General features: G+C 37.7%; 1 protein-coding gene across 4 annotated transcripts in view; it reads right to left on the bottom strand.

The window, feature by feature from the left end:
- Positions 1–27,542, bottom strand: part of ptprub (protein tyrosine phosphatase receptor type Ub) — a 223,150-nt gene that overhangs the window by 9,845 nt on the left and 185,763 nt on the right. For 2 of the 4 annotated variants that reach the window (XM_028470131.1, XM_028470133.1), the window contains 11 exons: positions 20,058–20,130; positions 19,887–19,963; positions 15,722–15,739; positions 14,488–14,524; positions 12,231–12,328; positions 8,606–8,722; positions 7,465–7,619; positions 5,639–5,774; positions 4,590–4,739; positions 2,789–3,103; positions 522–647 (listed from right to left, as the gene is read on the bottom strand). In XM_028470131.1, the coding sequence (XP_028325932.1) occupies positions 522–647; positions 2,789–3,103; positions 4,590–4,739; positions 5,639–5,774; positions 7,465–7,619; positions 8,606–8,722; positions 12,231–12,328; positions 14,488–14,524; positions 15,722–15,739; positions 19,887–19,963; positions 20,058–20,130 (1,302 nt within the window). The remainder of the gene's footprint in view (positions 1–521; positions 648–2,788; positions 3,104–4,589; positions 4,740–5,638; positions 5,775–7,464; positions 7,620–8,605; positions 8,723–12,230; positions 12,329–14,487; positions 14,525–15,721; positions 15,740–19,886; positions 19,964–20,057; positions 20,131–27,542) is intronic. The other 2 variants (XM_028470132.1, XM_028470134.1) reach the window with 1 other exon arrangement.

Below are 27,542 nucleotides of genomic sequence, written 5' to 3'. Positions count from 1 at the left end.
AAATGCCATCAGCCCTCTCCCACATGCTAACTATAGAGGTATTAGGTATAGAAACCTATTTATCAGCATATTTGCAATATATTTTATGTATTTATTTTTTATTTTTTAAAGACAATTATGTAGATATGTTTTGCATGTTATTTGAACTAACTAACTCCCCAATTTCATGCCCTGACTTCAGATGGACCACACTGTGCTCCAGCATCACTGAAGCATGCAGTGTGAAGAAATACGGTGTCAGTCAACGAAAACAATTTCATCTTGCACATAAACACTGTATAAAAATTCAAATGAGGTTCCAGTTGTGTGGCTCCCAGTGCTTTCACTTTGACAACTCACGTCAGCGCTTTTAGACACACATTATACGTGGCAGCTCTAAATGTCCTGTAGGTAAAATGTCACTTCTGAATTACCAATGTGCATCACCGCTAATGCATTTGTAATGAGGCTCCGAGTTATCGTTTGTGAAATATCACAGAAGGGAACAGCACGTTCTGCACAGGCTTTCTGCAGAAACTCACCCTGGTGACGTTCTTGACCCGAAACAGACGAGTGATGACATCTTCGTCTGCTGACATGGACAGGAACTCCACCTCCATTGGTCCGTACTGTTGTAAACCAGGCTCCGGCCAGTACTGAACACAGGGCTACACAAAGAACACAGTGGGCTGATGTAGTCGAGATGCAAAGTGACACAGAATAAATAAATGAGGGTGCAAAACTTTTTAAAGCACAGTTATTTAAGCAGAGACTAAACTTTAAGCAGAAGAAGCACACAAACAAACCATCTTGGCTGTTTTTCTTTCAACAGCCTGAGGTCTAATGATACCATGCTGGTGTGAATTTAAGGAGAAAAGCAGCGCAGAGCTGGGGCAGTTTAATGTGCTTTGAAAGATTGCAACAAGATGGAGACAAAGCGAATGAACTCAATACCAAAGTTCATAACAAGACCCTGCAATAAAGAACCCAAAGTGGCTATAATTCAGTTTTCAAGCAAGACCCAAAAGGTCTACATTACTTTGGAAGAAACAAGATGAAAACTTTTAAAATGCAGCGGATGAATGTGTGCAAGTGGACACGAGCGATTGCAATTTCTCTTTTTTCAATCAGGGACACAGAAGGGCTACAAAAAGCAAGCCGCTACAGCAGCACACCCTTTCTACTTTTAATGAGACCAACATTGCTTCAGATGAAAGATTAAGGTCATTTATCAACTATTCAACAGTGATTTTTAAAGCCCTGGAGGACATGTTGGTATTTTCCTGGTTATGATGCATAGCTTTAGGCAGGAGGTCCTATAATGAGTGTTAAAGTAACAATCATTTACCGTGACAGCCGTCTTTAACATGACTGTTCTCAATGTACGCTGCTTAAAAATGGGCTAGATAGACATTGACTAAATAGAAGTGAATATTAATATAAAAGATGTAACCTCAGTGACTTGCTCTGACAAATTCATTTTTTGTCTATTTCAAAAAGAAAGAGTATAAAGATATGAAAAGGAATCTGTGGATAAACGTCACCAATAAAGTGTATTAACTGTGAAGTGGTAAGAAAATTATACATATAACTCTCATTTATTTATTGATTATAATTAAGAAAAAACTGAAAAATGTGGCACGTTGTGTTGGTCAGTCACTTGAAATCCTAATAAAATACATTACATAAAGATGGTTATAATGTGAAAATATGTCAATACTTTTGCTAGTATTATCTGCCCTACTCAGTTTATATGATTATTTCAAACAGTACGTGTGTTCTTAAATGGTAATTTCTTTAAGAAAGTATTTCTACAGTTGCCGTATGGACAACCCCTGATGATATTGGTACGGTTACCGAAGTACATGTACGTAGCGTCTTAGGGTTAGGATTAGGTTATAACCCAATATCGCAACAATTCTTAGGGTTAGGGTTAGGATTAGGTTTAAGGTTAGGGATAGGGTTTGGGTTAGGTCATAACCCAATATCTCAACAATTTTTAGAGTTAGGGTTAGGTTTAGAGTTAGGGTTAGGTTTAGGGTAAGGTTTAGTCTTAGTAATGTGACCTAAACTGGCCAATGACTGACCTATCACATGACCTAAACTGGCGAATGAGGGGCGCTGCGTACCGTCGGTATATTGATACGGCAAACGTACGGATATCCACTGCCTTTCTTTAACAACAATGCGACCCCAAGTGTCCAAGACCAAACATTTCTAACTGATGTTTGCGTTATTTTGCTCAGAAACAAGTTGCCTTATGGACATTTCTGAAACAATTTACCTCAAGGGAAAATAAACAATGTAAATACAACCATTTTTTGCCATCACCCAAACTAATTGTTAAAGTCAGCCATTGAGTGATTCTCCAACTTGTAACTCCTGTTAAATTTCTCCCTATGGTTATTGTGTAAAGAAGCAAACTACACTGAGCAGAGCAGAAAATGCTGCATTGAAAAGAAAAAGAAAAAACATATGCTCAAGAGAAAAAGTGGGCCAGAAGAATAGCCCAAAGATGCTGGAGGGTAAAGCAAATCTATTCCACAGAGATATATCTTTGAAAAGGGGAGGGGAAAACTGGGGCAGCAGTTATCTAGTCATGCCTTGGGATCAATAGGGTCAGGGATCAAAGCCAGACAAAATGGCATGAAGGAACTAATCTCCAGTGCAGTGAGATAGAGCAACGGTAAAGGCAGGGCCTGTCAAAAAGTCTCCAGTTCTATCAATGTTGGGACTTTCTTCATCTCATTTTTCTTCCTGCAGCAACAAATCAATAACAATAAAATGGTACATAACACTTTGACCTTACCCATGCAGAGTTTGACTGGTTCAGTTGGTTGAGCATTACGACAGCTGTGCAGCCATAGTCAAAAACCAGCCTCCAGAAATCAGCTGTGGTGCCGGGCAGAGGGTGAGGGGTCACAATGAAAGCTGCCTGCCGATGGAAGCTGTCAGCCAGCGCTGCGTTGATGTAATTGTTGCTTTCTCCCTCTGTTGTGACCAGGAAAGCCAATGCACGATCAGGCGGGAGGACGTCCATGCTGCGGTTTTTTTCACGGTTTCTTGGCAACAGGGCGATGCTGCACTCTTCCACATCCACGTGGGGAGTCACAGAGTTTAGCGTCTGCAAATGGAAATGTTTTAAAACGTGAGGTGAGACTGAGGTAAGGATATTGTGACATTCAAGAGTGTTTGAAAGATGCATTGGGGGGGGGTAGTGGTGTGACACAACAGAAGGAAGAAAGAGACTCAGATATCTCAAGTGAGTCTGTTCCCAGAAGCTTGAACATTATGCTATCGTGTAAATTTATAAGCATTTATAGTGAAACACAAAACACATGAAAGAACTATAATTACATTTAACAAAATGGGAACAAATGCTCGGAACAGTGAAACAGGAACAGCATTAGTGCTGACCCGGGCACACCCAGGTGGCTGTTTCCTGTTTGAAATCGTCTTCATGTCCAGACAGAAATTAAGATCTAATGAGCTCTGAAAAAGGAATGAAGAAAATCTGTCAACTGTAGCAGCTGTAAACCTGCAATAACTTCATCCAGTGGAAAAAAAACAAACCTTTTTTTTAACCAATCACGTCTCCCTGTCTCCCTGCTCGTTCTAAACCCTCGCATGCACGAGCTCACGTTGAAAACGCGTCACCGCTGACGGAGTTAAAACAAAGTTTTTGGTCACGTTTTTTAACATATATAATGGTAAAGTTTATTGTTTACTTACTGGTAAATGAGACATGAGACAACGAAGGGGCGAGGGGGGTAAAGGCGGAGCCATCAGGGAGGCTACATTCAAAATCATGCTAGCCTTTGAAAATCGCCTACCCTACCTTTAACTTAAATTTTTACACATAAGGCTGTCATTATCTGTCATTAGCATGAATAAGGTGTCATAAAGGCCCATTTGCTAAATTATGACACCTTTAGAGCTATGTTGGCATTTTTTGGGTTAGGTGGAGGAAACTGGTGGAGTTAAGGCAGGGGTAGGCAACTCATACTGAATCTAAAGTGGGAACTGCTTCCAAATATATATTAATGCTATTAAGTTGTAATAAACATATGTATAATGAATATAATACATATGAATAGCATGCTTAAACATTAATAAATGGCCTTAGTAATGTTAATAAGAATTAAACAAGGCTGTATTGAGAAGCTCATTAACATATAGCTGCTACTGATTACATCTTCAGTGTTATTAACATTAATACATATATTACTGAATCTTTATATACTTATACAGTCCTGTTAATGTTAAAAATAATTTAATAAAGTCTCATTAAGAGAATAATCACTGCTTATTAATGGCTTTAAAGCCACTGAGAGTGTCATGTCCATACACTGTACATTTAAAGTTTTTTGTTTTATTGGTGCATTGCTCCCAATATGTAGTTATACACTTTTGTAATGATAAAACATGAATAATAGTTTAAGGAAAAAAAATCATGGACGCCAAGATACGGCTGGAGGCCCCCCGGGGGTCCTCAGACCCTAGCTTGAGGACATCTGCTTTACAACAGCAAATAATTCATGCAACACAACTCAAACAGAAAATTACCACAAGTGACTAATGAGCATCATCACCTGGGATAAAACACTCACCTGAAACTCCTCTCGTAACGGGGAGGAATTACTCTGGGAGTCGACCCGCAGCATGTCTTTATAAGCCACAGCAAACTCATTCACTAAGATAGCGGTCTCCCCACATAGACACGCCTCCAGGATGGCATCATGAATAAACACATACTGCTCCTGGAAAGACAACATTTAACCTTCAGTTGGCTCAGTGTGTGCAAGAGTGTGGACGGGCTTCTTTGTACTGATCCCAATACGTTATAAGAAGGGGTGGGAATCACAGGGTACCTCACTATACCATCCTTTGTTCACGATACTGATATCACGATTCAGTGATTTCCCATAATAAAGTGTTGCTTACCTTAGGGAGGACCGGCAATGGTCACAATAATGTATTATAATTCATTTTTAATACATTTTTTTCAAGAAAAAAACATGCATAGTAGCACTACATGTAGTGTTGACCTCAAATGAAAAAATGCAGACAATGAGGAATAAATAAATAAATGCATAAACAAAATAACATTTTACACCAACATATTGGTTATTTTATCAAACGTGAAAGGAGGACAAATCTCGCCACATCAGTTTTGTTTGTCTACTACAGTTGAAAGGGTGAAAAAACATGTCAAGGATAACTTCAGCATGTTAGTAACATCACTGAAGATATTTTATCAATATGCAAATGGGAAAAATACAGTAAATCCTAACTTTAATGTCAGCTCAGTATTAACAGTGCTGGTGAATAAATAAATGTTTATGGGTAAATAACCACAAATCTATCAAACAGCAAATTTAAAGCCAGATTTACATGAGTAGATATGCAAATGATTTGAACTTCTAAAGAGCAGCATGTTTTACACAGCACACACACAGAAAATGTGAGTCTTTTCTCTAAAACTACTGCTCTGACCTTTCCATAAGTCCCAGAGTGGGAGTATGCTAATACATCCGTCTCGCTCTTTGAATTTCCAAACAACGGAAGGAAAAACAAATATTTGGACGTTGCCCCTCTAAGTTTCCTTACTGCTGTGTGGATGCTTAAGTGTTCATTGTGTGACTGCATTGGCTCTGACCTCTGTCTGGATCATGTTGATGCGTCGAGAGCAAAGGGTTTTAACGCAGTTGTAGATGTCCACCACACCTTCGCATTCAGCCATGTCCAACATGACGTCTAGCACGATATAGCAACCGGTGCGTCCCGCTCCCACACTGCATGAAAAATGGTGTTAAAGGTTAAAAAGTCTTCATTGACTTCTTATTTCTTCATACCAGCATAATAATCCATGTACCATTCGTTCTTTGGTTATTCCATTTTAAAACCAACTCCAAATGACAAATAAACAGTGTGGTTATTTTGTTTTAATGACTTAAAACCTAAAAATAAAGACAAAAAAAATCAAAAACCAGACAAGCAGTGTTTTCCTGTTTTAAAATGAAATCTTTTTCTGTTTGTGTGATATTTAGATATTTACGGGGAAACTAGGACTAGATCTTCATGTTCTAATCTCACCACACAGAGGGGACCCACAGACGGGGGTGGACTTTTACTCCCAGACTAAAAAAGGAGCAGCGCATAAGTCACATCAATGAAGAACTGGTGAATTGAAACATTAATACATTAAAGGAAACAGAGGTGGTGTAATGAATCTACTGGTGCTCCTTGTTTCTTGTGATCAACCTCCATCTGTGTTGACGGCTGCCGTTAGTGGCTCACGCTATTAAAACATGCAGAAAAAATAAACAATAGATGTAGAAATTCGAACATCTATTGTTTCTGACACCAGCCTCAGAGTTGATAGTCAGTCACCAGTTTACTTGGATACTATTTGGACCATAACACCACAAAACAAAACTTAAAACGTGAGCGGCTGTTACGAGCGGAAACATCCACAGACTGCATGAAAACAGGAGCAGGAGCAGAAAACTGCTGAAATAAATCCTAAACAGTTCTATTGTTTGCGGAGACATGGTCCAGGACTATAGGACGCCAATCGTAAAGTATCCCAAGCTAAAATAAACAGCAACTTTTAGCAACAAAACATGTTAAAAAAATGCATAAGATTTGGATTTTTTTTTTTACGTTACTTTTGACCAGATTTACAGCAATATTTGTGATATTTTTTTCTTGTAAAAATATGTCAATGTTAAAACGAAATCTAAATGGTAAATGTCAAATCTAAATGTTAAATCTAAATGTCATGGGTGAAACTAAATATCCAGGTAAAATGCAAATTCATCAGTAGTACCAAATTAAAGCTCACATTTAGATTTAGATTCAACATTTACCATTTAGATTTTTAACATTTGGATTTAGTTTTAACATTTGGATTTAGTTTTAACATTTGGATTTAAATGTAACATTTGGGATTCAATGTAACATTTGGATTTCAATGTAACATTTAGATTTAACGTTGACATTATTTTACAAGAGAAAAAACATTACTATTATTATTTCACAAATAGTGCTACAAATCTGGTCAAGGGTTCGCTGCTAAATGTTGTTTATTTTAGCATGGGCAACTTTACAATTTGCGGCCCATACAGGACCTGTGAAGGGAAACCAGGTGCAGCTTACTTCAGTTCTGGTCCTGTTCGCTCTGACAGGATGTGACGTGTTGAAGGTCTTGCTCTGATTTCCTTGTAAATATCCAAAAATCTCACAAACAGAACAATATTTTACCACATTAATTTCTAAACAGAAAAACGCTGCTTATCTGGCTTTTGATGTTTCGGTATTTCTGTTTTGGTTTAAAGTCATCAACACAAAACACCCACACCATTTATTTGTTATTTGGATTTGGTTTTAAAATGAAGAAGAACCAAAGAATGAACAGTACACAGATTCATAATCATATTTAGTGAGAGAAAAAGGACAGAACATTGGCTGAGCTCACACTACCTGCAGTGAACCACCACAGGACCGGCATCTGGAGGTGTTGATGCTTTTACTCTTCGTATAAACGACAACAATCCTGTGGCGTGATACGGCACGCCGTGTTCGGGCCAGGATGTGAAGTGGAACTGACGGACCTCATGCTTGGTTGAGTATCCTCTCTGTCAGAGAAAAGTGTGCATTAGCATTCTAAATTCATTCTTCATTATGGATGTGACAAACATTTTCACTTTCTGCTTCTCTGGACATTATTTAGGTGGAGTGTTTGTTGGGTGTTGTAGGACAGTGGGGCCTTAGGGCGTGACATGTTAGCAGGAGTTGCAGCGTGACAAACCCACAGGAAGAAATTACTGAGACTCGGGGGAGCTCAGGGAGGGCTGCAGGGTCTGTGTTCTCTGCTGGGAGGCTGCTGCAGTCGCACAGCAATTTGTGCCTCCGCACCGAGATGAAAACAGGACGAGGCGCAAAAGCAAAGATTTGTTGAAGACAGAAATTCAGAGAAGGGAGGAAACGGCCTATGAAAAGACACGCCGTCTCCAGCTCCCAAAATTGCCGATTTGAATAAGCAGTGGCGTGTGCCCGTGGAGAGCAAATGTGACAGTGTGATGATAATTCTGTGTTTGTGCCACTGTCACTCCAGCACTGCTCTGAGCGCTCGCAATAAGAAAGATGCCCCCAGGAGATTGACAGCGTAGAGAGGCCAACATGGGCACAACTCTGTGAAAAGCGATGCTGGAAGAACGACAGGGGCATTCACATAGCTACTGGTGTTAATTCCTCTAAATCTAACATGTGGTCTTTATGCCCATCAGCACTAACCCTTGCCAAGTGGAGTCTAATCCCTCATATTACACTATCCTACTTCTAATTTTAAACTACACTTTGCCAGGTATCTCAGCTAATTTGTGTTAACAGTAGTGAGTCAATGTGAAAACTACTTTCAAATGCTTCATAGATATACTGTGATAAACTGCTATATAAAATAACTCATTCAAAAGAAAAAGGGAACATGTAAACATTTTAAATTAATAATAATAATTCATTTTGAGCTTTTCAAAAACTCAAACAACTATGGTAAATACAGAAAATACACAACAATCACAAGTTGTTATGTATTTTCTGTGTTTAAAAGAGAAAGAACCCTCACCCGTTCCAAGGCAAAGGTGCGAACTGCGTACTCAGCGAGTGTCTCTGTCTTAAGCAGAGTGATTTTAATGTCTCCGTACATCTCACTGTCATCAGGCCAGTATTTACAGCATTTTACCTGTTTGAAAAAAAAAGAGCAAAGCAGAGGGATTTAATCTGTGAAACAATTAAACTAAAGGTGAAGTGATTAAAGTGTAAATAATATTTAAGCTACAGTACATTTGTTGACATGTTGTTTATTTAGGTTATGCTGAAATATTTAGGTTTTACATTTTCCTTCTAGCTGTGAGTAGCTAGAATAATTAGTTTAGTAAATATTTCAAAAAAGTGCAACAACTCCCAACGTAGTACAGTCTTACATACATGATTCTTAACAGGTTGGGGTTTTTTGTAAACACCCCAAAACAATTTCCATCACGTCAAGCCTGAATGTATAATATGTAATTACTAGAAGAAAAACTTCCTTAATTGTGATTACTGAAAATCGAGGATGAATAGTACATTTTTGACTTTAGAACAATAGCACTGAGAACACATTTAATCAGTATGAAACTTGCAGAAGCAACACTTCAAACACAGTTTCAAAACAAAAACTAGTTCCTTAGCAAATGTAACACCTTTGCGGGGCAAAGAAAAGAAAAGAAAAGAAAAGCAGAGTAATGAACAGGAGGTGGGTAATTTTTGTTAACATAGCGCACAATAGACTTTAATTTCTTTTATTTGATGAACAGGTTGTTCGTTATCAGCCACAAAGAGCATTTTTTTAAACCTTGACTGTTCCCAGAACGATAACACGGAGAACTAACGCGGGTAGAAATGGTGTCATTTTGACCACACACACATTTCTCTTTCCTCAACAGGAAACAATAGAATATTCATGGTTCAATTTACAGTATAGCATCTGAATTTGTGAGGTGGAAAATAACACGACAAATGTTCAGCATAAAAAAGCTTAAACAAAGACAACAACCCAGCCAATGTGGCCCAGAATGAGTTTCGAGGTTTCCAAAATGCTTTATTACACATTTGATAAACACTGGAGGCTTTGTGACGATTTAAAAGACAGCTTTGACAATTTGCTGTTGTTATCATAACACGAAAATAGGAAAATGTGCCAGTGAGTATTTATGAGTTCAGATGATGTGGATAAACTATTATACTCAATAACAAGACAATTATGCATGTTTTACAACATAGTGGTCCTGAGGCACAGAGAGAGAATCCTTTACCTAAACTTCAAACTGCATCTTTGACTCCATCTATGCAGGTTAAAAACCTGGGCGTTACTTTAGACTCTGAGCTCACTTTTATCCCTCACATTAAAAACAAAACAAAATTAGATTTTTATCATTTGAAGAACATAGCCAGAGTACGCACCATTCTCTCTCAGGCCAACACGGAGACGCTAATGCATGCTTTTATCACCAGTCAAATCGACTACTGTAATGCCCTGATTTCTGGTCTTACCAAAAATAGTATTTCAAGTTTACAATTAAAGACCAGGAGGCGGGAACACATTACACCCATTTTAAAATCACTGCATTGTGTCCCTGTGGGTTTCAGGATCCATTTTAAAGTTCTCTTATTGGTTTTTAAGTGTCTTGTTGTTTCTTATCTCTCTGAACTGCTTTTACCATATTAGCCTCCCCGGGCCCTGAGGTCCTCCCATGTTGGCCTTTTAATAAACCCCAACGTCAGGACACACACACACGGTGAGGCGTTTTGAATGAATGAATGAATTATTTAATTAACGTTTTTATTTGGGTTTAAAAAAACATGTTTTTACAACAAAATTGACCACCCTTTTAAATTAGCTTTTAACTCAGTATTTATGCATTTTAGGATTTCTATCTTTTATGCTTTGATAGTTTTAGGATAGTTATCTTTTATGTTGTTTTTATAGGTTTTTGGATTGTTCTTTTATGTTGTTTTTTCTTTATAGTTTTAGGTTTATCTTTTAGGATTACTATCCCAGTGTTTCCTCGGGGGGAGCCCTCTGCACTAGGGGCTGTGATGGGCCATGGCTGCGTGTGATGGTAAATGGCTTTTTGATATTTTGCTGTGTTGGGGGCTCTGTCTTGTCACCCTGTGCCCACGGTTTGTGTCCTGCTCCTGGTGCAGACGGCTGCTTGTGATGTCTCCTTACCTACAGTAGATCCTCTGTACCCAGCCATGTGCCATTGTTCTGATTTTAACCTGTGTGTGTGTGTGTGTGTGTGTGTGTGTGTGTGTGTGTGTGTGTGTGTGTGTGCGTGTGCGATGGGAGGGGTTTGTACGGGGTGGATGTTCTGTTTGTTGTTGTCTCTGTGAGAGCTCTTTGAGCTGCATTTTATTGTGGCGTTTCCCGTCGATTGTTTGTGTATTTTTTATTGTATGTAAGGTTTTAATGATGTAAAGCACTTTGATTAATAATGTATCTATGAAAAGCACTCTATGAATACAATTTGATTGATTGATAGATTGATTAATCCATCCCGTTGGATTGCATGCAGCCGTTATTCAATGCATTTAATATGCATAAATTAACGTGTCATATTAACACGCCATATTCAGTTTACTGGTGCAGCATGTGTTCACAATATACGTTTACATTCACACACCAGCTGTCACCAGTAGAATAAGAACATTGGAAGGCATGCAGATAAAATGAGCTATGTTGGTTGAATATTTTCAACATTAGCCGATACGCCAATAATGTCCAACACTTAATTCACAATTTCCAATGTAATAATAATAATAATAATAATAATAACATATTTTTTATTATTGCCTACATCTTTTGCATGTTTTTCTACACTGTCTTGCACTGTTTATGAGAGCTGCAATTAAAAAAAAATAGTAATTGTGATTTTGTGCAATAAAAACTAAAATGATTCTGATAAACTGATACAGATATATACATACACCCCCTCCCTCAACCTACATTTAGGTCACATTATATAAATATATCTTGAGCCACTCAATTTGTTTGTGGCTAAAATTGTGGATATTTTACAATGATGTTAATAGCCTTATTGCTACATTGTGTATTTTGTTGTTTTGTGAAGTGGTTTTGTGTGTGTCTTTATCTAGCTCTACTTGTGTTTAGGATGAACTCTGGACTAAGTACTGTATTTATATGTGTACTTTGTGCCTGGCTGTATGTCTTTTTCTGTCTTAGTGAGTCACATGGAACATGTTAAAACTCATAAATGAAGTTAAAAAAAAATTCATTAAAAGAACAACTAAAAAAACTCACAAAAAAACAATTCCGCTTCAGGAGCGGTATCGTTTTTTCCACTGATATTAAAAAAGAAATAACAAAAATAAATACTGGTTGACAGCTTCTCAATTAGGTCAAAATGTATTTTTTGTTTTACCAACATTTTAAAATAGCATGCTACACATAGTGTTTTTAATCTTACAGTCAGACTTTTAAAGACAAGAGTGAAAGAGAATGAAACTTTAGTTAACAGCATGGCTTCCACAGCAAAGATCCAGTGAAATCTAAGCAGTTGGTCCCCAGTATAAACAGTATAAACTGTTCACTAATCACACATTTACAGGATCACTTTTGGTAGCTGTGCACACATGGTGCTGACAGAAACGGGGAGAGGATAAGGAGGGAAGAAGTGAGGAAAACTTACCCTTCCAACCTCTACCAGTTTTGTGATCATGACAATGCTGAAACAGTTTTCCTGCCAAACCATTCTCCAAAAATCGTAGAGAGTCTCCTGCTTTGGTCCTGGTGAGATGATGGAAGAAAGAGGAACAGAAAAGAAGCTGCATCAAAACCTGCTTTTCAAAACAGGGAAAGGTTTGTTGCTGTTGTTAGTGCTTGTAATTTTGCAACCCAAGTTTCTCTCCTCAGGTGTGAAGCCTGGAATGTTGCATTTAAGTGCCATCAATAAAGTTATCAGAAATTGCAAGCACAAGGAGCATGCGCACTGGCAGGGAGCAAAACAACAGTGTAGTATCTAATGATGACAAACTGAAGAACCACCACCAACTCACTGCAAATCTGAATGAGAAACGATTACGTACGTATCGGATATTTATAGGTAAGAAATACCAAGAATGTAGCTTGCATTTGCTGTTGTTTCATTTACACTTTGCAAGTCTTTGACAGCAGATAGGGTGAATAAAAATATGGTGCTTGAGCAGGATCAAATGGGCAGACAGAAATCTTGCAAATATTGCTAATCTATTGCTAATCTACAAGTGTTTATTTTTTTTGATTACTTCATACCAGGCGCGTCTCACCCGTGGGGGATGCAACACCCCCCACTTTCATAAAAAACATTCATTTTTCACACAGAGATTCATTGTTGACAACGTATTGGTCCAGTAAGATTGATGGAATGGTGATCAAGCCAATCACAGCCAGCCATTTGACAAAGCCGCCGTTTCCGAGAAGGTAAACAAACAGTTAACAGTGATGAGTAAAATGTAAGTAAAGTGGCAAAAAAGGGTAAAAAGTGACTAAAATTGGCTAAAAGTAGTCTAGAGAGGCAAAAAAAAGCTTAAATGTTCAAAATGTGAGCAAACAATAGTAAAAAAAAAATCAGAATCAGAATCAGAATTCCTTTATTGATCCCAGGGGGAAATTGGTTTTGTAAAAAAGGGCAAAAATGTGGTACAAAAAGAGACGAAATGTAGGAGAAAGGGAAAAAGTGGTATTTAATGGTCAAAAGGTAGCTTATTTGCATAAAAAGTGGCAAAAAATGGTTAAAGAATCAACAAAAATTGGATAAAAGTATCAAAAAAAACTTGACAAAATGGACAAAAATGAGGGCAAAGGGATATTTATTGGCAAAAGGAAGCTAAATTCTGAAAAAACTAAAATGTTTCAAATTTTTTATGCGAAAAAGTACCTAACTAGTTTTAAAATGGTCTACTGCCAGTGGTCAATCATATACGTCAATGTATATAAGTCCCGCCTTCGTCCTATAAACCCCTATACAAACTGCAAATCGCGCCGCGATCACCCAGCCAATAGGCTTTGACTTCATGTAGCGTAGAATGTCAATCAAAGTAAATGCGCACGAAATCACTCCGCGCTCCGAAACTCCAAAGCTTCTATTAAAAAACAAAAGAAAAGTCCGGGTACAAATCCTGTGGATAAACGTCTTCGTGACCGCAACAGAATTGATCTCAGAGCTGCTTTTCCAAGGGGGAGGGACTTGCGGCTTTTAAAAGGATTCCGAACAGACCATGATTTGGCAACATTTTTCATGGACAGGTAATAAACATGTTTTAATCAAACTACCGTAAGTGTTCTATTAGTGAAAAAAAATACTACACGTGTGTTTGTGTGTTAAACATTGTTGTTATGTTCCGCAACGTGCGTGCACAAAAGTAGAGGCGTGGCTTCTGGTTGATTGGCAAAGGCAGGGGGAGGAAGTGGAGCTGTTTAGGGAGGGATTTTTCTCTCTTTTCATCCTCCAGATATCAGCTTTAAGGTTTTCTGGGGGACTAATAATTCAAATTAAGACAAAGAGCCACATGTTGAGTATCACTGACTTGAAAAGAGCTTTATCATGGTTTAGGTAAATTAATATAATAAACTAAGTTGGGAGTTGACGGTTGCCTTACCCTTAGAACACCATCTTTTCATTCACCTTTGATTATGATTGATAAATAAGCTGAGGGCATGGATTTCATGCAAATACAAAATTACAAATTCATTTAGCAGACACTCTTATCCAGCGCAACGTACAAAAAGAGCAGTTAGGGTTAAGGGACTTGCTCAACATCCCAAAGTAATGACCAAGCTTGGATTCAAACCGGTGACCCTTCAATTACAAGCCGGTTTCCTTAACCGTTACTCCCACCACCCCCATCGTGGCTACTACATTCATCCAGAAACTGACAAACACACTCCAGCCTCACTGAGATACTCACCCTGAGTGGCGATGAAGTGGTTGGATCGATGGTAGCCCTGAAAGAGAGAAAAGGGATGACCTGCTGAGTAAGACATCCAGACCTCTATGGGGGAAGGGGGGGTGTCCCCTTCATCTCTGCTTTCCTCATTCTGCTTTCCCACTGACCCACTCGGCAGCCATTATTTCTCCATTATTTTTCAAGCCCTGTCCAAGCTATTGATGACTCTAAATGAAAAAGTGTTCGGAACGATCGAGGCAAAGCATGGTAAATACTGCTTCCTGTCACACCAACTCAGTGAGTAATGCAAGAACTGTTGTAACAGTCTAATAAAGATATGAAAAAGGAACTGACGGTGCTCGTTTTTATCATTCTGTGTCCGATTTGATTTCATTTGAAAAATAAATAAATACAAATCCCACTGAAGATGCAATATGTGAAACAACAAAGGCAAAATATGTTCCCCCAAGAAATTTTCCACATAAATGACTTTCAGCGTTGTCAGATGAACACATGACAGCAACATAAGCACCCTTTGAGAGCAAAGTGAGAGATGTACAAAAAGCTGTATATCAAAGGACTTGTGATCCTTTGATATGGATGACAGACATTTTCATATGGTGGGAATGAAGTGATTTAAATGAACAATGAGATGCCACAGCTCCACAAAGACCACCTGACTTTGAAGCATAAACACTTTCCACACTTCCTGACACTACCCAAAGGGAACACACTGTTGTTGGGGTTTGTTGTGTGAAACTGTGAAGTAAAGAAGGTCAGTCGAGAGCAATCCCAGTACCACTGGGTCTCAATAAACCACTATAATACAGGTACTTTGACAACTGTCCACGTTGCAGATGGATTGCTAAATTGAACTCCAGTCAGATAAGCAGGGACATGTTTGAAATGGAGATGGATCACCAGTACTCAGAGCCCTGCTATCCACAATTCCTCGGGCCCTGGCCGAACTACACCTACATGACTGCAAACACTTAAAACAGTCGCCTTAGCAACTACTTCCTGATTCTAGGGCCACTCATGAGAGCGAACAAAGACAACAGCGCCCTCTAACCTGAGAGGACTTTTTTTTTTCTCTTGTGCTGATTTAGCATCATTAGCTGAAAAGATTTATTTCTTTAAATGGGCCCAGCTTGGAAACACTGACCTATAAGCATTTGTGGATAGAGGACAGTTAGAAGTGAGAAAAGGAGGGAAAGTAGAGAGATGGCAGGCAGAAGAACAGTTTAGTACTTACTTCCCTGTTAATCCGAATCTACAGGGTCCATGTCGAGGAAGTGGGATAGGAAGTAAAACAGAAGACATATAGGCTAGTTAATGAAAGAAGCTTTATGAGTTAGGGTTACAGATGTGTGTGTGTGTGTGTGTGTCTCTATTTGAGTGGGTCTGGATGTTTTTAAATCTTATATAAGATATGGTCTATTTCATTCAGTGTAATTTTGATTCACTTTTTTTTTAATGCATGCTTAAATTCTTATTCATAATGCTATGAATCCAACCTTCTAAAGGATGGAAATAAATCTGAGAAATCAGACTTTGAATTTCAAAACCATCACATTTTTATCAGTATTTCTTTAAATTTTAAATTATTTGAATTACATATTTTTTTTATTTCAACATGAAAATAATTCAACATCAAAAAATTCAGTGTCAAAGTATTCGACTGCAGTCCAAGACAACATCCAGGGAAAAGCAATAGATCCCCTCCTCAATCATTCAAAGTCTAGCCAATCAAGTTACGCTCCATTGGTCATGTGACAACGACACGGCAAGAGAAAGTAACAAAGTCGGTCAACGGGAGCGACGGAGTTTCGGTGAGATTGTTGCCATTTGGGTTTTTAAGAATTACTAATAAATGTTACCTGACACCTCAAATACCCGCTCATGAACATGATTTATTAAACAATATACAGTATATCTACAATTCTACACTGAACTTTTTGGACACTGAATTTTTTTGCAGGTGAATGTTTTGACTGAATTATTTTATGTGGAATTTTTTAAAACTTAAAAAAAAAAGTTTAAAAAGCATGCTAGAAATTCAATGGTTTTGAAATTAATTTTGCTGCTAAAAAAAAAATCTGCAAATTCAAACTCCGATAGCACAGATTTACTTCCATAATAAAGCTGGTTGCTCAGATTGTTTGAGGAAATTGGAAAAAAAAAAAACATCAACCTGCAGGCCAATAATTTCAAACTCTGTGACTTGTAGCAGAAAATGGCCTGCTAAAATTTTAAATATGGTTATAAAAAATATATGGAGGAGGAAGGAGATATAACAGTGTTATTGTGGCTTTTGTCAAGAAACCAGCTTCAAAGTCAAAGTGCTTTTCTCGTGACAACAGGTTTTAAAAATTAGAGAACAGGACGTTTTTTCTTCCTATTTATTAAAAATTGTAATCTTCTACTTGACTATTGTGTTGGTATCACAATAACAGCCAAATAAACAGAATTATGACACGTTAGTACTGCCCATTTTTATTGTATATATATATATATATATATATATATATATATATATATATATATATATATGGTCTCTATATTCATACATTTTTGTCACTTAGAATGGATTAAGCTTCTGAATTTAAAAATAAAATAAAAATAAAGACATGCTGAAAAAATTGTTAAATATTTAGGACAGAAAAAAAAGCCATTTAGGAAAAAAATCAAACTGTTTAACTGTTTGTTAGAAAGAAAACAATTTGTATTTTCACCTTACATTTAAATCTGCATTTCTCCCAGGACTGCGTAGGAGTCACTGACTCACGTTTATATGGAGGATGTGACTCAGACACTGCCAACATAAATTCACAAGGAATCGATGGGAGTTTTTAAATGAATAAGGATTGTAGAGTAAACATTACTTTTTAGTCTATGTGGAGGGGTCTCTCCATTTCACCTTGTTTCTTTAAAAGACAAAAAGGGAGCTCAGCTTCAGATTATCCAGAACATGAAGAGTTTCAACGTGAAACAAGTAAACTCCCAAAATAGAGAGACACTATCACTAGGAGCCTGATTATTTTTAGTATACTCTAATCTGGAAATGTTTCCAGGCTCTTTTTGGGTCTATTTCAGCACAAAATTATGTATATTTTTTCACATTTTAGGTTTTTGTGTTTTTATTTCTCTTAAAATTGTAATTTTCTAGGTCATCTCAACTCAGCAGGATTGTCTTATGTCAATTACAATAATTGAATAAGCAGAACCAACTCCTCATCAACTCATGACGTATTCTGAGAAACAAAATCACACACTTTGTAGTAGCAATATCTGCACGTTGATAAAACTCAGGTCAATATCGTTCCTATTTGTGAAAGCAAAACTGCTGTAATGCAGTGTGTGATGACCAAAAAGAATGCTGGAGCTTTGAGAACTATAAACACACACCAAGAAGAAAGAACATATGTGGATATGTTTACATTTCCTGCTGCACAGTACATGTTATCTTGTCTCGCTAAGGTAACGTAGCATTGGGCTAAACAGTGAAGTTGATCGATTTGTGGATGTAAACACACCAGAAATGCTTTTTTTGTTGTTTTTTTTTTTTACAATTTCCAAGTTCAGATGGATGCTAATGCTATGTTAGTGTTAGCTTAGTACTAATGCTAGGATAATGCTATTGCTAGGATGTTAGCTTAATACTAATGCTAGGCTAATGCTATTGTTAGGGTAATGTTAGGATAATCCCAACGCTACGCAAATGTTAATGTTAGGCTAATGCTAAAGGTAGCTAGTGCTATGCTAATGCTAGGTTGATGCTAATATTAGCCATTGCTAAGTTAATGCTATACTAATGCTAGATAATAGTAATGCGAATGCTAAGCTAATGCAGTGTGACGCGAGCCAACACCTGCATCTTCACTTCTAATAGAATAATCTTACATCAACCTGTCTAGGGACAATAGATGGGAATTAGCCTATGGCTATAATCTGACATATTTACATTTTTTGAATGTTCATTGATATGTACTGTCCCTACTTAAATAAAAAGAATAAACAAATAAATTCTAGTGTATTTTGGCATCATGCAAAAACAGACTAAATTCATTCAGAGCCTTTCACAGATAGTGGTCTGTTCTCCAAACCTTTCTAAGAGGTGAAAACGAAAGTGTGTACTACGGTGGAATGAAAAGAATTCCTACCGCATGCCCATAGCAAATGCTGTGAAAATCCTTTTTTAATTGAAACACTGTTGGAGTAATAACTGTCTAAACTGGCTTCACTGTGGCAGTGTAGTGCCACTTTACCACGGTAGGTCAGCACAAAGTAATGTCACACACACTGACACGGACACTTCAGCAGGCTGCTAGACTGTGTTTTCCCCTTAACGCCTGCACCGTCATTACCGAAAACAGTGAAGAAGACCTTGTAAAAAGCCACAGCTTAGCAAAAGGCCAGTATATTAATGCCCTCCCATTATAATAAACCTTCTAAAAGCATTTCGACACTGACCCCCTCCAGTAGGTCCATAACGTCAGGCCTTTGAATGAGACAGTTTGTCCAAAAAGAGCAATTTACCAAAAACATAAGTACCTAGTAATTTTCATTTATCAGAGGTTTTTTTTTTGTTTTGTTAAAAAAAATAATAATAATAATTATGCAATGGAATTTTCCAGCATTTTTATTAAACCAAACACTAGTAGGAGCACAATAGCTCCCCTCACTAAAGTACTGTACATATTTGTCAGTGGCAAACTGTGCAGCTTTAATCATTTTAGAAAAACATCTATATAACATTATATAGCTTTACTAGACATATATCACATAAACTACAATTACTTTTTTTTTTAATCATATTTGAATCTTGTCAAGGGTAGCTTCATTAACACCTGCCAGCTAAAGGTGCTACTCTGATTTCTTTCCCCCATAATAATACTGCGTCCACTCACTTTTATGAATGAAAGCACACATGAATGAGACTGTGAGACACATTAGCAACATGTACATGTAATTTGCATGATCAGTGATAATGTTACCGAGGCAGTGCATGTGCAAAAAAGGGAAAACAGATTATCTCCTCCCCCGCTCATCCAAAGATTCAATAACATTTGTGTTATCTAATTACTTTGGAGGGATTTGTGACATTGTAAACAGGGGTTCATCCATTCTGCAAAAGCTTACAATACATTTGTTTCACTGTTTTAATATAAGTGATAGCGAAGGCAGTTAGGGTCAAGGTTTTCAGTACAGGAAGTGGCAACCGTGACATCTGGCTGAGCGTTGCCAGGAATAGTGACTGATTGGATGAAAGCTTCCAGGTGAAAGTGGAGCAGCAGACTTGTGGCTTTACTGGAATGAAAGATGGACTGCGGCTTAGCAGGGTGGGAAAAATAAGAGACTCGGCCAAAGCTATTTGTATCCCACATCGAACGGAGGCAGAACAAAAAAAATACACTTACATCAATGTAGTTTGCGTTAATGTAGTCTGAGTTGGGGTCTCCCAGGAGTGGGTGGAGCTTCACTCTGTGGCGATCATCTGAGGAAAATACAGGTCAAAATAATTCATCATTTTCTTTTTCTTTTAGCAATGGAAAAAAAGAAAAAACAAAACAAGATATAAGATTACTGACATCCCAGCAAGGTGTCGTGTCTTCCTTTGGTTTTGTCCTTCTTTTTTGTGCAATCCCAGCCATCAAAAAAGCTCTGCAGAGATAAAATGTTTCATAGAATTAGATTATTGACGTGCATGCCATACGACAACCACAAATTTGGTTCATGAGTAAAAAAGAAAAAGTATGCATCACAGTTAGCATTATCATTTTTATTAGCATGTCTCTCACACCAAGTGAAGGCTTGGCCTTATATAGAAAAAAAAGGGCTTCATCATAAAAAAATTGGGCTTGTCTTTTATGCACATGTAATCAAACAAGAGTCATTTTTGTTTCACAGGGCATTCTCAATTCAGGAACCCAAAGTAGCAGTAGTTTTTTCATTAGCCCTCAGGAAGGGGGAACATTTTCACTAGGCACTCTATTAAACAGTTCGACAACTAGAGAATGTCACAGACTGCATAAAATATCTTAAAATTCCTAGAGCCATCCGAATCCTGTCCAATAATACCACATTTACGCATCCACATTTACACGCTGTTTGGGCAAAATATGGGAGAGACTGAGTGCCTACAGGATCCTTTTTTTTAAACTTTTTTTTCTGTAAAAAATATTATGATGGGTGTGTATTATTTAAAAAAAAAAAAAATCTGAACTGAATGTAGTTTGGATAAGTAATCTTTTGATTGTCACAGAAGTGTCTAAATAACAGGTAACAACATCCTAAAACTGGACAAAATAATAATATTAACCAAAAAAGGAAACAGTGCAAAGTCTGAGACCACAGTGTCTTCATTAATTTAAATATTTAAAGGGTGAAAAATGGTCAGATGTAGTATCAAGGTGCGCCAAAGAATTAGAAGATAATCAAAGTGTGTCTTTCACAGTGACTAATGACTGCGCATGCGCAAACACATAAAAACACGCTATGGGAACAGAGGCAGAGCAGCAACGTGCCTTTGAGAAGGGGTGTGGCCTCCTCTTGCCTTACAGCGGTTAGGAAATAGCGATGTTTAGTGATTTGGGCTATGAAAAGCAAAAAATGCTGACACTTTCAAACTTATAGGTACTGTAGGCTATCGGAAATTGAAAAATAAACAATTTATAATTATATTATAATTAAAACAAATAATCAAAACATCAATTCACCCTAGGGTAGGCACCGCCTACCTTGCCTACCCTGAGTGCACGTCACTGCAAATGATGCTAGATTTATCCATGCTGTAATTTTCTGGTTGAGGCTTCAACAACTGTCTGTAGTTCTAATAAATCTGTTTCAATATATTTTTGTTCTGCCATGTTATTGCTTTGCAATAATATTGCAGCTTGAGTTTAATGTTCCAATATAAAATCCAAAAGTGGATTTTTATTGAATTTTTAATTTGAGTAATTGTAGAACCATTGCATTATCATGATTACCTCCTTAAACAAACCTAGTGGTTTCTGAATTATTAATTAGTTTTCTCACTAATGTCGCTCCTTGATGAGTGAAACACACTTTGTTTGTTATTAGCAAACAATAACTACAGGTTGCAGATTGCACAGCTCAGGCCCACAAAACCCTTTTCCCAAGGCTTTAGTAAAGAAAAATCCCAAAATTTACAGGAGATTAAACCAGTAAACACGTTTGTTGTTCATAATCTTAATGAATGTTTACATTCAATATAAATTGTTCAGAGGAACCTGCCTCATTGCTTCTAGTTTAGCAAAATCATCTCGTTACCTACATCAGCCTCCCATTTGGGGAAATTCTGTCCAAGTCTTCATTCTCAACAGGGGATTACATGGTAATTCTCCTGAAAAGGAGTCAAATTCTTCCTGGGATTACCCCCTCCTCCTCATTGTTCCACTATTTCAGTTTCTCCTTCTCTTTGCCTTCCTCTCTCTGTCTTTCTACCTCCTCATATTTCTCTCCATCGCCTCACTCCATGTCCGACAGTAGACCTCTTTTTTTCATTCAACAAAGCTCTACTCCTCGCTCCTCAACAGAGAGGGAAGGTGAGAACAGAAAGAAAACAACATGTTTAGAAATTGGATGCACACAAACGCCTCAAGGTAGATTATCTTTGTATTTGTGCTTCTGCTCACTTACTTTGCCCTGTCTGTCTTTATGAATATTTTCCAAAACATTAATGAGCTCTGAATCTCTCAATGATGAGATCTTTAAACCTCTCACGTGAAGTCAAAATCCTATCTGAGATGACTGATGTGTTACAGAAATTTGTGGAAAACTAAAGAGATTAATGTCTTCCCAAAAAACAAGCTGAACAGATTATCAGATTGTTGTAAAGAGCTTCTCGCTAAAGAAGAATACAAATAAATGGAATACAAGTACAGTGTTAATGTAGACAAGTGATCACACAGGGACAAGTTAGAAAAACACCATGACAAGTTAATCAGCTTCATAAAGGTTTATGTCAGGTCGGTCTGTTACTGCATTTTCTCATTAAAGTCATGTATTTTAGGTTCTGTATCTATGGGTGATGTCCTGAACAGATTGTTTACACCATACAAACACAATAAGTATAGTGGGATTAAATGATAGCAGGAGCATCTCACCCAAAGGGGATGCAACACCCGCACTTTCATAAAAACAAAAATAAATCACCCCTTAATTTTTACGAATAGATTCATTGTTGAAAACGTATTGATCCAGTTAGATTGATTGAATGGTGATCAAGCCAACACAGCCAGCCATTTCACAAAGCCACCGTTCCGAGAAGGTAAACGAAGAGTTAACAGTGATAAGTAAAGTGTGAGTAAAGTGATGAAAAATGAGAAACGGGTGGCAAAAAATGGTCCAAAAGTGGCAAAAACGTGTCAAGAAAAGTGTGAAAAGTGACTAAAATGGGCCAAAAACAGTCAAAAGTGGCAAAAATGTGGAACAAAAAGAGCCATTAAAAACATTTCTGATTCTGATTCTGATTTTGAGATGAGAAGCATTATTTGCACTTTCCCCACATATTGCAGCTAGACGTTATTGCACATATTGCAGGTCTGTAGAAAATGTGATTCACCATGTAGGACTAAAAACCATCACAAGAGTTAAAAGAAGAAAAAAAGGAAATCAAGTGTCTGCAGGGCATACAAAATTCAGACAAACACCTAATCCCTTTTTAAAGAGTCACTCATCCTTGTCTAACTTCCGCTTCAAGGCCAAAATTGGAAAAGTTTTCCAGTAAAACTTTGCTGTTTTTTTTTTATTCTTTTATTATATACTCATAGATTTCTGCTCTAGGAACACAACAGTGATGGCAACAGCGGCTACCACACATAGCAGTAGCTTCACAACTCCCAGAAAATTCTTGATCAATGGTTAACACAGGTGCTCCTCGGGGAAATAAAACGACTATACCTGCAGTGTGGAGAGTAATATGATCCTCCTCATCATTTTCCTTCATAATAGAGAGGGACACTCCATCAAAACACATTCTCAACACTGGAGTGAAATAAAAAATAAAAAATACAAACACAAAGATGTGTGTATTGATTTCGGAGTGGAGTATGTCTTGCCCATGAGGGACAGTTTAATGATTGTACAAGCAGAGTTCCAGAGGGGGAAACTGTGAACCTGAGACAAAAGATGTTTTCTTCATTTCATGAGTGCCACCGCCCCATGGGCGACAGGGATGGACATCTCCCTAGGGTGCATGTGCGCTCCACACGGCCAAAATCGTTGCATGAGGAGATGCATTCAGAGATTTGAAGACTTCATTATGAACCCCTGAATCAGACAGCGAGAGATAGTGAGCCACTGCACCACAAACTACACTCATTATCGGCGATTCAAAAACAAGGAATATTAGATTCTTCAATGCCATCACGCTGTATTCCAGGTGCTACAGTTCACACTATCTTAAACAAACTTAATCAAATGTTACCCACGTTGCCAGCAACTGTCACTAAAATAGTGTTACATGTAGGGACGAACGATACCACCCGACGTGAATCGATACAGACCTTCTCTTTAATGTTCTAAAGGCAAGTGGGAAATCAATATTCATTTCTGGCCCTCTTCCTACATTAAATAGGGGTGTAGAACGATTTAGTCACCTATTACAGCATCACAACTTGTTAGACCTTGTTCTAACATCCATCCATCCATTTTCATACCCGCTTATTCCCGTTTTAACAGGGTCGCGGGGGTCTGCCGGTGCCAATCTCCGGCGCTCATAGGGCGCTGGGCGGGGGTACACCCTGGACAGGGCGCCAGTCCATCACAGGGCAACACAGACACAGACAACCATTTACTCTCTCATTCACTCCTATGGGCAATTTAGAGACTCCAATCAACCTTACAGTCATGTTTTTAGATTGTGGGAAGAAGCCGGAGTACCCGGAGGAAACCCACGCAGCACGTGCGCTTGTTCTAACATATGGTTTAGATATTGACTACCTGACAATATATCCTCACAATTCTATTCTTTTAGATCACTTCCTGTTATCCTTTGAATTCAAAATATCAGCCTGCTTAAATTCTGAGAGAAGAGTACACTATAGTAGATCACTGTCTGAAAAAGCTGTAGCTAGATTTAAATATTTAGTTCCGTCATTGCTTACCTCTGATCCATATGATATCTCAACGGCTGGTGCCTCCTGGCCTCTCAGCCTGCCCTTCCTCTCCTCTCCGAACACACCTGGCTCACATCAGTAATCAGGTAGGAGAGGGAGGAGGAGCTTTATAAAGGGCTGAGAGGATCAGAAAGCGGGAGGCACAACAACTGACCAGCAGCAGACATGTGGGGAGAGTTCTGCTGCTCCTCACTGGAGATGTTTGTAAGTTTGTTATTTTAGTTTGGACTGGAGATTTCTGGTAGTCCTGTTTTCATGTTCCGGTAGTTTTAGTCTTTCGTATGTTTTTGTAGTTTAGAGGGTGGACGCTGGGACGACGGCCCTGTATAGGGTTGGCCCAGTGTCCTCCCTACTTTTGTTTAGTTTGGCCAGGGTCTCCAGTCCCTTTTAGTTTGTTCTGTTGGTACTTTTATAATTTTGTTAATAAATACTTTTGATAATCGTTGTTTTCTGTGTGGCGTCTTGTTTATGTTGCGGCCCCTCAAGCCTTGAATAACATCCTAGAGGGGGTCGTAACAGAGAAAATATCAGAGCAAATAGTGTCTCAGGATGGCATTACTCTGTCACCCAGCACCACAGTAAAAAAACTTAGGCATTATTTTTGATACTGACTTATTTTTTAACTCTCATATTGAACAAATCAAAAGGACAGCCTTCTTCCACCTCCGTAATATCTCTAAAGTCAGGAATATCTTGGCCCAGAGTGACGCTCTAATGGGCTGCAATGGGATGATGTCCAGTCAGACACAGTTGTGCCGGGTTGTAGACAACCCCCCCACTTCTGTCCCTCGTTGCATAACCCATCATACTGCTCACACTGCTTCACACCTTTTACACTGATATCCATATATATATATATATATATATATATATATTATTATTTTTATTTTATTTTTTTTCTGCAGTCTGTGCCTTCTCCTCGCCATCCACTCTCTTTTTATGTTTCAGGTGTCTTGATGCTGGAGCTGGCGGTTCCAGATCAATGGCTCACAGCTCAACTAATCTGGGACACTCGGATGCACTGATCAATGGTTCGCATCTAAACTAGTCTAGGACACTCGGATGGACTATCCTACTATCCTTCTATCCAATCCTATTTGCCCCTCTGTTCACTAACCCCAACCAGTCGAAGCAAATTTCTTCCTATACAAAAGAGGGAGTTTTTTCTTCCCACTGTCACTAAATGCTTGTTCATGTGGATCTTTTTGGGTTCTTTCTTTTTTACAATGGACTTTATATTTTGTTCAGCGCATTGAGATGACTTAGTTGTATTTTGCACTATATAAATAAAGTTTAATAGAATTGCATTGAATAAGCAGTGTTCAGTAAAAAGAAGAAATGTCTCGCAGTTCAATCGAGGACTAAACTCCCATAGTGCCTTGGGACAGAAACAAAAAAGATATTTTGTACGCCTGCGCCACCCAGTGAAGCAGCAGCTGGCATAAATGTTTATCCAAATTAAAATATATGCAATGAAGATATTCATACTAGAGCTTAGGATACCCAAATGTTTGCCAGTAACAATGTGACTCTGAATACAAGGCAGGACTCTGTTGAATATGAGCTGTTAGTCAGAATGAAATAACCTCGATAATTAGAGGTAAAAATAGAATGAATGCATCACATATTTTTGAATTATAAATGAAGAGGAAGACACTGGAATGATAATAAAATATGCCTTATAATTAGGATTATACAAAGTTTGTCGTATCTGTATGGATAGAAAATAGCGGAATGGTGAAAACACAATAAATTAAAATCGGGTTCTCAGAAGATGTTCTATACGTTTGATCAGGCTGAAAATAGTCTCAGGTCTTAATCGTATAAAATAATTGAAATAATAGAAATGGTAATTTCTGCATGAAAGAAATCTAGATAGAGTAAATTATTTGCTCCCTTTTCTAGTTTATTGAGGAGAACAAATATGTTTTTAATTTAACTCTATATGAGGGACACCTTCATAGTATTGTACAACTGAGTTACTGTATCGCCATCAAAAAAGCATCAAAAAAGAACATTTGCTCACTATTATTGAGTTTGAGTCTCATTCAGAAATGAACACAAATAAATCCAACAGGAACCATAAATGAAGGTAATCATTCCCACACCCTCACATCAATGTACACGTTTGATTCACCAGTTTAAAAGTCTTTAAAACATGGACCCAGAAAAACAACCTTATAGCAAACTCTGCATGAACTTTCCTCTCATTACCACGATGTTATTAGTTAATCATCGTATGATAATATAATACAGTGACTGAAGACTGTCCTTAGTGCACAATGAATCTCGCTCTCTTTGTGTGAACCACTGAGTGAAGCATTGAAGAGCTTCTTCAATCTGGTTCTGTTCAGTCAGAATAATTACCTCATGCAACAAAAGCCACACTAAACTCATATTACCAAACAGCACCATTTAAAACAATAGTCACATTACTTTTTCTTCATCTCATGAATAGAATAAAGCATATAAAATACCTTTTATTTTAAGTTCCAAAGTGGGCTACGCAAATTGCCATGGAATACATGAATGAAAAATATAAAATTGGAAAACTAGAATATAAATCAACCAGCAGTCAGGAGCCTCAATACATTGCATTGCATTTTTTTTAAACTATTATTATATATTGTTCCTCAACAGAATAGGTAAAATTCAGAGACAAATTTATACTACATTATATGTGACATTACATTAGTGGTTTCCAACTATGTTAGGTCGTGACTCCATTTCAATATCACACATTTTTGGCATCTCCATAGACTTCTTTCTTTCTCGGATTAGCTTTTGATAATGTTTGTCGTTGCCAGACTTAGTGCACAAAGTGACAAGATGCGCCAGCTCAGATATTTTTTTTCTGCATTTTATTTAAAGTAGTTTTATATTTGAGAAAGTGAAAGTATAGCATACAGTTGTTTAAGATTTTTTGTGTGTGGT

This window comes from Gouania willdenowi, chromosome 16 (genome assembly GCF_900634775.1).
Source record: "Gouania willdenowi chromosome 16, fGouWil2.1, whole genome shotgun sequence".
Classification (NCBI taxonomy): domain Eukaryota; kingdom Metazoa; phylum Chordata; class Actinopteri; order Blenniiformes; family Gobiesocidae; genus Gouania; species Gouania willdenowi.
The sequence above is the reverse complement of the archived record's forward strand: the minus strand, read 5'-3'. Positions and strand labels throughout refer to the sequence as shown.